We start from the raw sequence: 13,129 nt of genomic DNA, 5'->3' as shown, positions 1-13,129 counted from the left end.
TTTGCTGCATTCCTATTCATACGGAGATGTGCACCGCCGCCACGCGCAGCTTTAGCGTGTGCTCCCAACTGTACCTTCAGTCACCGTTTGTCCTCGTCTTGGTAGCCGGTGACGTGACGAGTACAGGAACAGTGACCAGACTAACTTTTTCCATTGGTCACAGAATGGCTGACTCATTTTTTTTGTTGTTGTTGTTGTTGTTAGATCAGTATTTTTTTAAAGGGAAATACCTTAGAAGAGTGACGTTTAGTTCTAGGTTACGATTTTCTCACTTTGTTTCCTTTGATAACGTGTTTCCTCTACTGGCCAGAATAACTTTTTTTTTTCGCCTCCTTTTTTTTTTCGCTACAGAATGGCGACCGCAAGTTTTGGGTTGTATTAGTGATTTGAGGGAAAAACAATACCTACTAAGTAAGAGATACCTAGTCACGTTTATTTCAAGGATGTGATTTGCTCGCTTCATTTCCTCAGCTAAAGTGATTTTCTACCGATCAGAGCAACTTCTTTTCACGCTACAGACTGGCTGCCTCAGTCAAGTTTTGGGTGTATCGGTGACTGAGGGAAATTTTTACCTAGAACATGTCTCGCTCGCTTTGTTTTCTTTGCTAACGTATTTTTCTAGCGGTCAGAGTAACCGTTTTTCACGCTACGGAATGGCTACCTCAGTCAAGTTTTGGGTGTCAGTAACTGGGGGAAATAATACCTAGGACACGTCTCGCTCGCTTCTTTGCTAACGTATTTTTCTAGCGGTCAGAGTAACCGTTTTTTACGCTACGGAATAGCGAACTCAGTCAAGTTTTGGGGTGAATCAGTAATTTTTGGGAAGAATAATACGTAGGATATGTTTCTCTGGCTTTGTTTTCTTTTTTAACGTGTTTTCTACCGGTCAGAGTAACATTTTTTTTACGCTACAGGATGGCGAACTCAGTCAAGTTTTGGGGTGAATCCGTAATTTTTGGGAAGAATTATACTTAGAATGTGTTTCGCTCGCTTTCTTTCCTTTCCTAACGTAATTTTCTACCGGGAGTACCTTTTTTTTCACGCTACAGAATGGCGAACTCAGTCAAACTTTGTGGTGAATCATTAATTTGGGGGAAGAATAATACCTAGGATATGTTTTGCTCGCTTCATTTCCTTTGCAAACGTGTTTTCTACTGGTTATAATGTATGTTTAAACGCTACAGAATGGCTAACTCATCTTTGGGGGTTGAATCAGTAAACTGGGTGAGGAAAATAATGCCCTAAAGTTGGTAACGTTTATCTCTTTGATGATCTGTTTTGTTCGCTTCGTTTCCTTCGATTACGGTTGTGTCCCGTCTCCTGGGATCTGTTCCCTTCTCCTATAATTCCTTCCCCTTCTGTCTCTCTTCGGCATATGACAGGTATTACACGCCATACAGACTCAGTGTATGCCACACACCATACAGACTCAGAGAGACACGCAAACACAGTGTGACACCCCACTGATTACTAGCTGCCTGATTGGCACCACCGCCTCCTGATCTACCACCTCTTGTATTACCTTACTCTCCTGTGGATCCTCATAGCAGTGTGTCCAGCAACAGTTCAGAACACTGGCACACTCACTCCTTGACAGAGGCCCTGAACTTTTCAACTCGCTGTGGCCCCGCCCACGCAGTCGTTCGACGCACTCACGACTGCCGCGGCTGGCATATGCTTGCGCCTTTCAATTCTCAACCGGCTGTGGTCCTGGCACGCTGGCATCTAGCGCCTTACCACGCAGTCATTCGACGCCCTCACGGACTGCCGAGGCCCCTGACACGCTGGCAGCTGCTTGTTTAATACACGCAGTCGTTCTACTCACCGACTGCCGAGGCCCCTGACACGCTGTCAGTTGCCTATCGCAGTTCCTCGACGCACTCTCTATGACTGCCGGCCCCGGCGCGTTTACGCCAGTGCCTATTGCCCATCTCCACGCCGCTCGACTTCACCATACCTGACGACATGCAACTCTTCGCCTTCCAGAACAGCCAACCACTCAACTCACCGCAGCCCACCTCACGCAGCCCACCTCACGCAGCCCACCTCACGCAGCCCAACTCATCGCTGCTCAACCCTCGCTGCTCAACCTCGCTGCTCAACTCATCGCTGCTCAACACTTCAGCTCGACTTACCGTAGCTGTTGTCACTGCATTACTCACTCCAGCTCGACTCACCGTAGCTGTTGTATTACCACTCAGCTCGACTCACCGTAGCTGCGTCCGCACACCTCCTACTCCAGCTCGACCACTGTAGCTGTTGTCACTGCACTACTTGCCCCAGCTCGACCAGCGCAACTTACCGCGCAACACAACGCTACCATCGCAACGCATCACCGTCAGCAGGGAAGATTTCGTTCCTCCTTCCTCGTCACTGGGGAGTAATCTGTGCAGTCACTCGCAAAATTCCGTGTTCCTTCCGAAAATGGGTGCTGCAAAGAGACTACATTTCAGCGTCATGTAATGTCCGTCGTCGTCTGCCAGTCTGTCTTGTCGCGTCTTCATCGTTAACTTTCCTTGTATTCGTTTACCTTTGACTGTCCGTCCACGTTCTCTTGTCGTCCACCGTTACACATTGTTCCACATATCATATGTGTTGTCCGCTCTGTAAGTTTTGTCCAATAAAGTAACCCTGGCGGATATGATTTACCACCAACATGACCACAGATGTTGCGCCGACTAAACGAAACTTTCCAACTTTTCCTTCGATTACACGTTTTGCTACCGGTCAGCATAACTTTTTACCTTACAGAATGGCGAACTACGTCAAGTTTTGGGTACATCAGAACTGGGGGAAAAATATGTTACCTAGGATATGTGTGCTCGCCTCATTTCCTTTGCTGACGTATCTTTCTCGTGGGCAGATTAACTTTTTTTTTTTTTTTTTACGCTACAGAATGGCGAACTTAGTCAATTTTGGGAATATCAGAACTGGAGGTAAATAATACCTAGGATATGTGTTGCTCGCCTCATTTCCTTTGCTAACGTATCTTTCCCGTGGACAGCTTAACATTTTTTTTTTTTTACGCTACAGAATGGCGAACTCAGTCAAGTTTTAGGAATATCAGAACTGGGGGAAAAATACTACCCAGGATATATTTTGCTCGCCTCATTTCCTTTGCTAACGTATCTTTCTCGTGGGCAGATCAATTTTTTTTTACGCTACAGAATGGCGAACTCAGTCAAGTTTTGGGTATATCAGAACTGGGGGAAAAAATGATACCTAGGATATATTTTGCTCGCTTCATTCCCTTTACTAACGTGTCTTTCTCACGGGCAGAGGGCGACGAGAGCGGCCGGTTCAGCATGGGCGTGGACTCTGGCCTGGTGAGCCTGGCGCGCCGCCTGGACCACGAGGACCAGCACCACTACGCCCTCACCGTCACGGCCACAGACGGCGTCCACACCGCCGCCACCAAGGTCAGTGTGAGAGAGAGAGAGAGAGAGAGAGTGAGTGAGTGAGTGAGTGAGTGAGTGAGAGAGAGAGATCATCATTTTTGTTTATATAATCTCTCTCTCTCTCTCTCTCTCTCTCTCTCTCTCTCTCTCTCTCTCTCTCTCTCTCTCTCTCTCTCTCTCTCTCTCTCTCTCTCTCAATAAGATACTCGCTAACTGTTAACTCTTGCCCCACCGTGTTGTATTCCATTGTTCCAGCGTCAGTATTTACGGCACAGCACACAAACAACGTGACTCACTCCCGCCCGTAAACTTTTTTTATGCCGTCAAAATTATAGTCTCATGATGTCATCGGCCGGCGAGCTGAATGCGGTGCGGCCTCTCTCTCCCTCTCTCTCTGTTTCCCCCGGCGCTGTAAAACACTGAATTTAAAGTACAATATTTTTCATGGCAGCTAATATTGTTTGTAAATTGTTAAAGCAGTTTGTGACATATGCAAATTCGGGGGCGACGGATGCTCTTTTGTTTTTCGAAAGCGACACAAAGGCAAAATGCACTGCCCAGCCTGCGGTGAACTGCGATTAACGACGAAGTGTTGAGTTTTAGCCTTATAAACTAACTCTCCCTCCAAACTGAGTGCTGATGTATAGGGGCTTTACCCTAACCAGCATGCCTCCAAGGTTGGCATTATCAGACGCTTCCTCTTCTCACATCAGCAATTTCCAAAGGCCAAAAGGGAGAGTAGTCGGGTTCTAATGAGTGTTCTTTTAAGCTCAATCAAGGTACAGAGGAAGGGTCAGACTACCACCAGCCACCGTGCGTCCAAGGTTGGTGTTCTCAGTCGCTTCCGCTTCTCACATCAGCATTTCCAAAGGCCAAAAGGGAGAGTAATCGGGTTCTAATGAATGTTCTTTTAGGTTCATGTTACAGAGGAAGGGTCAGACTACCACCAGGGTCACAAAACTACCCCTGGATATGCTCAAAACTCCCTTGTCAAATATGTGAGCTTTGGTGCCATAATATTTAAGAGATCAGTTGTGTTCTAATAAGTGTTTTTAGGTTCATGATGCAAAGGAAGGACCAAACTATCACCAGGGTTATTCCGCTTCGATCCTGTGGCGGTGTTTTAGCTCGAAGGTCTTGTGATACTTTACCTTTATGACTCGCGAATATGTCCTCCAAGTTACGGGCGGGCGCGGTGTTCTCCCCACGGAGCGATATGTCTCGATGGTGAGTAGTGTGTTTACCCTAAGTCTATATACACCAAGTCAAGTCATACGCAGGTTTGTGGGAGGAGACACGGCCGAGGCGTGGTTTACGCGTGACACTGCTTAGAGCCAAACTACTAAAGGTTTCAGGGGCCGTGTTCCCCTGTTTTTCGCAAATAAAACTTTAACAAAGCGTCGGACAAGGATGTTATTTTGGCAGTGGATGTTTGAGACCCCGACCTAATGGGCAAAATTATGATTCATTAACCACATGTGACACCAAATCATATTTTTGCCCATTAGGTCGGGGTCTCAAACATCCACTGCCAAAATAACATCCTTGTCCGACGCTTTGTTAAAGTTTTATTTGCGAAAAACAGGGGAACACGACCCCTGAAACCGTTAGTAGAGAATGTAGAAACAGGGATTTAGAGAAAACGAAGAAAGGCGGACTAATTTAAATCAATCACTTCATTATACCCTCCCTCACACCCCACACCGCTGTTTGTAGGCAATGGAATTGCAGTCACGCAATAGCACAATAAAAAGACATATTTTTTTCGTCAGTGGCTTGCCTGAACGCCCTGTGAAAGGAGGCGAGAATGCATATCCAGAGTGCACATACGGCCCCAACTTTAGTCACCCCTGAACTGGCGGGTATTTTTTTCTTTTTTTTTTAGCTTCAAGTGACGTCATCCCGCTGCTCCGCCCCAAAACCGCCTCCTGCGCGTACCGGTCGCAGTTTTGAAGCAGAGTGACTTGACTTGGTATATATAGACTTAGGGCCGTACTACTAAACATTTCGCCGCCCAAGTACACATATTTGACAAGGCTTTCGTATGAGTTTTGGGCATTTCCAGGAGTAGTTTTATGACCCTGGTGGTAGTGTGACCCTTCCTCTGTACCGTGAACTTAAAGAAACACTCATTACAACTCAGTTGATCCCCTCTTTGACCTTTAGAAATACAGATGTGAGAAGCGAGTATGTCTTATACTACCGACCTTAGTGTTTACCGATGAGCGGAGGGGAGCGCGGGCCGGGCCGTTGCATCGTAAAGCAGACTAATACCGCTGCCTCACGCTACTGGCGGCGGTATTCTCAGACGCTTCAGCCTCTCACATCAGTCACTGCCAAAGGCCGAAAAGGAGATTTATATTGTTGTAAAGAGTGTTATTTAGGGTCATGGTGCAGAGGAAGGGTCAAACTACCACCAGGGACATAAAACTACTGATGGAAATGCCCTCAACTCCTACGAAAGCCTTGCCAATTGTGTGTGCTTAGGCTCCGAAATTTTTAAGCATAGAGCCCAGGGTCGCTATTCTCAGACCCCTCCGCCTCCACATCAGTCATTTCCAAAGGCCGAAAAGAAGATTTATATTGTTCTAATGAGTGTTTTTTTAGGCTCATTATACAGAGGAGGGGTCAAACTACCACCAGGTTCGTAAAAGTACCCCTGGAAATGCCCGCAGCTCCTCCGAAAGCCTTGTCAAATGTGTGCTTGGACGCCGAAATTTTTAAGTATAGGGCATAGTGAACCTATCCTCAGACGCTTCCGCCTTCACATCAGTCATTTCCAAAGGCCGAAAAGGAGATTTATATGGTTCTAATGAGTGTTTTTTTAGGCTCATGGTGCAGAGGAAGGGTTAAACTCCCACCAGGTTCATAAAAGTATCCTTTCAAATGCTCAAACTACCACCAGGTTCATAAAAGTAGCCCTGGAAATGCCCGCTGCTCCTCCGAAAGCCTTGCCTGATACATGTGCTGGGTCGCCGGAATGTTTAAGAGTAAGGCCCCAGAGATGTTCGTGACTGAAAGCGTCGCCAACTTTTAGTGATATCGAAAAAGTGACTTATTGATCCGTAGGTTTCTTCATATTATTCCGAGGATGCAACGGATGGTAACGGTGCTGTTTTGTTTGTTTGTTTGTTTGTTTACAGCAAGGGAGACAGCTCAAGGGCAAAACAAAAAAGCAACAAAAAAAGCCCGCTAGGCGCTGCTCCAACAAGACGAGGCTGAGTAAAAGGCCAAAAGAGAGGTCAAAACGTGTGGAAGAGTTTCATCGCATCAGACACTCATCAGCCGCCTGTCAGATGAGCCAAATAATTATAAGTTGCGGATGACCAAGACTGTGGCTGCTATAGTTTGTACGCCTCGTTACGCTCGCATTGTGCTACCTCAAGTGTTGTTTGATCTCTCTCTCTCTCTCTCTCTCTCTCTCTCTCTCTCTCTCTCTCTCTCTCTCTCTCTCTCTCTCTCTCTCTCTCTCTCTCTCTCTATATATATATATATATATATATATATATATATATATATATATATATATATATATATATATATATATATATATATATATATATATATATATATATATATATATATATATATATATATATATATATATATATATATATATATATATATATATATATATATATATATATATATATATATATATATATATATATATATATATATATATATATATATATATATATATATATATATATATATATATATATATATATATATATATATATATATATATATATATATAGTTATATTTATATATATATATATATATATATATATATATATATATATATATATATATATATATATATATATATATATATATATATATATATATATATATATATATATATATATATATATCTATATATATATATATATATATATATATTTATAGTTATATATAGTTATATATATATATCTCCAACATTCCTTTCCACACAACACACCCTTCCCGTCAGCTGTCCGTCATTTCCCCTTTGGCTAACGTAACCACTTGGTGCCTCCCTCGCTGCAGCTCGTGGTGGAGGTGATGGACGCCAATGATCACCGGCCGGTGTTCAGCGCCAGGACCTACGAGGGTGCCGTGAGCGAGGACGTGGCGCCGGGGTCCACCGTGGTCACCCTGCAGTGCCGAGACAGGGACCAGTCACCCACGGCGTCCTCCGCGGTGTGCTTCACGCTGCACCACGCCCAGGCCTTGGCGTCCCAGGGCCTCTTCACCGTGGACTCGTTCACTGGTGACCTCATCGTGGCCGAGCCCCTGGACAGGTCAGACGAGCAGCTGGCGTGTCAAGCTGCAAGAAACAAAGATGAATAGTCTTGCTGTCTGAGTATACTGAATGCAGTTATTGAACATGTGATAACCTTGAGGCTCATCTCCACGTAGGGAGGTGTCCAGCGTCCACGAGCTGACCGTGAGCTGCAGGGACCGCGGCCGACAGGAGAACGCAGACTTTGCCCGCGTGTCCGTGACGGTGGAGGACGCCAACGACCACGAGCCCGTCTTCCTGGAGCCCATGATCACCGCCAAGGTGAGTACACTGTGCCTGCGGCGGCTCGTGCACCGCCGCCTCAACCAACACCAGTTACCTGACCTGTGAAATATCGCCGGAGTTGAAGAATACTTTTCGTAAGTATTATAGGAAGTTAATTAAAGCAACTACATCACTATTATACACAGAAAACGTATAAATAGGCGATTCATATCTAATCCAGAGAAAAAAGTTTGTATATGACGAACGTTCCATCATAATATTTGTACACTGGAACAATCTGATGAACTAAAGTCAAATGTATAGTTATTGTATGACGAGTCTCGTCCCGGCGCGTGCCTCACCGTGCCGTGGGGTGCGGGTCCATAAACAGCCGTTGTCAATAGTCGTGTTTCACCTCCCGCCCAAATAACACAAGTCCAGCAAACAGAGGCCGCGCCAGGGGATGTATCGTTGCTCTCCCTTTGGACCGAATCCTCTAGACTTACGACGCTCCTCTGGCCAGAACCGAACAATGATGAGTGTGTGTGTGTGTGTGTGTGTGTGTGTGTGTGTGTGTTAGAGAGAGAGAGAGAGAGAGAGAGAGAGAGAGAGAGAGAGACCCTAAATCAGTACCTTTCAGCTCCTTTCGAGACCTTTAAAAACGTAACCCATCTTCTTTTCTGAGTCATAACAACGAGTCAATATCCCGGCGGCTTAAATCACGGGAAACTGCGGGAAACAAATAAGGGTTTAACCTCCCAAAGTTCGGCGGCGGGGAAAGGGGATTTGCAACGCCGCTTAACTCCCTTGTAAACTTCACGAGCTGGCGGTGAAAAAGGACGAGGCGAGAGGCGGCCTTAAACAGCGGGGCGGCCTGAGAGGAGTAGCCATAAAGTTAGGAGCACGGTAAGAATAGCCATAAAAGTAGCGGCGAAAGACAGAGGAGCGGCAGGGCGGGGAGGAGGAGAGATCAAAGGCAGGAGCTTGAAATGGGCGCTTCAGACGAACACCCTCTTACCCTACGAGGCTGAAGGGGGTGTGAGATGCAGTCCCGACGCCCTACACGTACGGGGACGCTCCATAAAGGCGTAAACGAGGCTCTTTGGGGGGTAAAGGAGGAGAGGAAAAGAGTAGGAGGAGAAGGAGGAGGTGGAAGAGGCACTTGAGATAGTTAGTGACGTTAAATTAGTGGACGTTTACGGAGCGATTAACTTCGTATAAATTGTTTAGTCCGTGATGAAAATACGTCAGAAAGAACGATGTGTTATGATGTGCTTTGGGCGTGATTTACCTGTAATGGTAAGGAAGGAAAGTTTTATTATTATTATTATTATTATTATTATTATTATTATTATTATTATTATTATTATTATTATTATTATTATTCCACCGAGTGACCTGAAGGGACTGAGACTGGCAGGATGTCACCAACCACCGAATCCAGTTATATACGAAAGGATAACAGGAGAGATGGTGTGGAAGAAGGCCCTCCAGACTCGTGGCAGCGCGGGGCCCTCAGGACTTGATGCACGGGGATGGCGAAGCTTGCTGAGCAGCGCCAACTTTGGCAATGCAGCTGGTGACTTGCGCAACACCATTGCAGCACTGGCAAGAAAACTCGCCTCCTCCAGCTGCCACTATGTGGACGCCCTGACTGCATGCCGCCTCATTCCCCGGGACAAGAGGCCGGGATGCAGGCCTATAGGAGTCGGAGAAGTCCTGCGGCGCATCGTAGGCAAATGCATCATGGCTGTCGTCAAAGAAGATGTGAGAATGGCAGCAGGGAACCTCCAAGTTTGTGCGGGGCAGCAGGCAGGAGGAGAAGCAGCAGTCCATGCCATGCGGGAGATATTTGACCACGTGGAGTGCGAAGCAGTGCTTCTTGTTGACGCCAAAAATGCCTTCAACACAATAAATAGAAAGACTATGATACACAACATTAAAACCAAGTGCCCTAGCTTAGCTATGTATGTCGAAAATACCTATACATACCCGACCGACTTATACATAAATAGCCACAGTGGAAAAGTGAAAGTGTTAAAGTCATCTGAGGGAACAACACAAGGTGACCCAATTGCCATGGCTATGTACGCCCTGGGCCTATCAGTCCTCCAAAATGAAATCGCGTTCGCAGTAACACGGGTGAAACAGGTGGCTTATGCGGATGACCTCTCAGGTGCTGGTAAAATCTCAGACTTAAAAGGGTGGTGGGACACTATGAACACCGCCGGCCCTGAGATAGGATACATCCCTAACGCCACCAAGTCTGTCCTTATTGTCAAACCTGAACATTATGACCATGCCGCAGAAACCTTTAGAGGAAGTGGCGTCATTGTGACAAAAGACGGACAACGACACTTAGGTGCAGTGATCGGGACAGAGGTATATAAGAAGGAGTACGTAGGAGACAAAGTAGCTGAATGGGTGAAGGAAATAGAAGCTTTGTCTGCCATTGCCAAGACTGAGCCACACGCTGCCTATTCAGCGTACACCCACGGCATCCAACATCGGTGGACGTTCCTGATGCGTACCATCCCCGGCATCAGTCCACTCCTCGGACCACTGGAAAATGCCGTCAAGAATGTATTCTTGCCGGCGCTAGTGAAATCTCATGCTTTGGGGGAGGAGGAGAGGGATATGCTAGCACTTCCCCCAAGACTGGGTGGGATGGGGATCACCAACCCTGAGAAGCTGGCTGATAAGGAGAACCAAACTCCATCAGCCTTACCAGGTCACTCATCAACAGGATCATCGCTCAGGAGGCAGAGGGCGAGATAGACCAAACAGAAATAAGAGATATTAAAAGAAAAATCTCAGAAGAAAGGCAACAGGCCCAAAAAGACGAGCTGGACCGTCTTACACACCACCTGTCCACAGAAATGGGTAGAAAAATACACACAGCACAGGAGGCAGGCGCCTCCAACTGGCTAACGTTATTACCAATCAGAGCAAAGGGCTTCAGCCTCAACAAACAAGAATTTGTCGACGCCATTGCTCTGAGATATGGCTGGCCGATTGAGGGACTGCCTGATCTCTGTGCCTGTGGATCACCAAATGATGTCACTCACAACATGACATGTAAAAAGGGAGGCTTCGTCTGTATTCGATATGATAAGGTAAGGGATATGACAGCCAGCATGCTCGGGGAGGTATGCCAAGACGTCATTACCGAGCCAACACTGCTTCCCCTGGTCGGCGAACACCTTCGGTACAGGACGGCCAATACCTCACAGGAGGCACGGGTTGATGTAAGTGTCCGCAGACTTTGGGAGCGCGGACAGCGGGCGTTCATGGACATCCGCATATTCGACCCGATGGCTGCCTGTCACCGTGAGCTGCCCCTGCAAGCCGCCCACCACAGGAACGAGCAGGAGAAGACAAGGGCATACGGTGAAAGAATCCAACATGTGGATCAGGGCAGCTTCACCCCCCTCGTCTTCACCACATCCGGCGGGATGGGTCCCAGGGCCCAATGCTTCTACGCACGCCTCGCGGAACTAATCTCAGAAAAGAAGCATCAGCCAAGGAGCCACATTGTCGCCTGGATGAGGTGTCGCCTCTCGTTCTCCCTGCTCAGGTCGGCCATCCTATGTCTCAGGGGCACCAGACACTCTTGCCCAAAAGCCACCAACATCTCCAATATGGACTATGAAGCCACAGTGGTGGAGAGTGACATTAGGGTGGGTCGGGAGTGACTTGAGTAGGGAAGGAAAGGGGGATCTGGACGTAATAGATGATAGGTGATTTAGTGCTAGGTAGTATTAGTGATATGGTTGGATGCCACAGTCATTAGCGAACAGAGTTGGGGCTAATGACCTCCAAGCTATGGAGCCCTCCATGATTATGTGTCGGGAAAATAAACATGGGTGGAGGTATCATTTATGTAGTAGTAGTAGTAGCAGTAGTAGTAGTAGTAGTAGTAGTAGTAGTAGTAGTAGTAGTAGTAGTAGTAGTTGTAGTACTAGTAGTAGTAGTAGTAGTAGTAGTAGTAGTAGTAGTAGTAGTAGTAGTAGTAGCAGCTTATTCACCTTACACACCACCCCCTCGCCTGTCCCTCCGCCTCTGCCCCTCACTGGTCGCCGCTTCCTTGCCCCAGGTGAGCGTGGGGGCCGCGGCGGGCACGGCGGTGGTGCGGGTGATGGCGCTGGACCACGACAAGGGCGACAACGGCAGGATATCCTACTCCATCTTCGAGGGTGAGTGTGGGCGGGTGAGTGAGTGAGGCGGCCATCAAGACTCCTCTCCTTCCAGACTTGACCTCTCTTTTGGCCTCTCGTTCTTTTTTTCTTTTGCCGGAGCAGCGTTTAGCGGCCTTTTTTTTATGATTTTGTTTTTTGTTGCTGATTTTGTTTTTTGTTGCTGATTTTGTTTTTTGTTGCTGATTTTGTTTTTTGTTGCTGATTTTGTCTTTTGTTGCTGATTTTGTTTTTTGTTGCTGATTTTGTTTTTTGTTGCTGATTTTGTTTTTTGTTGCTGATTTTGTTTTTTGTTGCTGATTTTGATTTTTTGTTGCTGATTTTGTTTTTTAGCCCTGAGCTGCCTCCCTTGCCGTGAAAAAAAAAAAAACGGCAGGATATCGTACTTCATCTTAAGGGTGAGCTTTTCAAGGGACTGACAGGCGTTCATTCTAACCCATAATACAGAACAGCGGCAGGATATCGTACCTTTGGGCGTTCCACTAGGCGTTCATTCTAACCCATAAATACAGAAAAATGACACGATATCGTACCTTTGAGCGTTCCTCTGGGCGTTCATTCTAACCCTTAAGTGCAGAACAGCGGCAGGATATCGTACCCCATCTCCGAGGGTGACTAACAAAAGGATATTTATCACTTTACGTCTTCATAGTGTTCTGCGAGTTGAAATTGACCTTTATACGTTACCTTAGAGGTGCTGAGAATATCCAACCCAAGGAATTATTTTCGCATCACTATTTTTTGAGATACTAGGCCATATTACATGTCAAACCCGAGAGGTTTCGGGTCCCTACAGAGTTATTCATCCCGAGCTTTGTAGGGACCCGAAACTTCTCGGATTGGACTTGTAGTACAGCCCCTAAACCGACCTTTGTAGGGACCCGAAACTTCTCGGGTTTGACTTGTAATGCGGGCCACTGTTTGATGGAATTAGGCCTCTTTCACACGAGCCCACCGGTGGCCGTCACCGGTGACCGCCACTGGTTACCCCAGTGTGAAAGGTCCGGGTAACTGCAACCAACCAGTGACCACCATCGACCCT

General features: G+C 46.6%; 1 protein-coding gene across 6 annotated transcripts in view; it reads left to right on the top strand.

The window, feature by feature from the left end:
- The window catches only part of LOC126994466 (fat-like cadherin-related tumor suppressor homolog), a 74,743-nt gene that overhangs the window by 825 nt on the left and 60,789 nt on the right, over positions 1 to 13,129 (top strand). For 5 of the 6 annotated variants that reach the window (XM_050853779.1, XM_050853781.1, XM_050853778.1 and 2 more), the window contains exons 2-5: positions 3,280 to 3,419; positions 7,432 to 7,685; positions 7,804 to 7,948; positions 11,988 to 12,087. In XM_050853779.1, the coding sequence (XP_050709736.1) occupies positions 3,280 to 3,419; positions 7,432 to 7,685; positions 7,804 to 7,948; positions 11,988 to 12,087 (639 nt within the window). The other variant, XM_050853783.1, reaches the window with a different exon arrangement.

This window comes from Eriocheir sinensis, unplaced genomic scaffold (assembly GCF_024679095.1).
Source record: "Eriocheir sinensis breed Jianghai 21 unplaced genomic scaffold, ASM2467909v1 Scaffold8, whole genome shotgun sequence".
NCBI lineage: Eukaryota > Metazoa > Arthropoda > Malacostraca > Decapoda > Varunidae > Eriocheir > Eriocheir sinensis.
The sequence above is the reverse complement of the archived record's forward strand: the minus strand, read 5'-3'. Positions and strand labels throughout refer to the sequence as shown.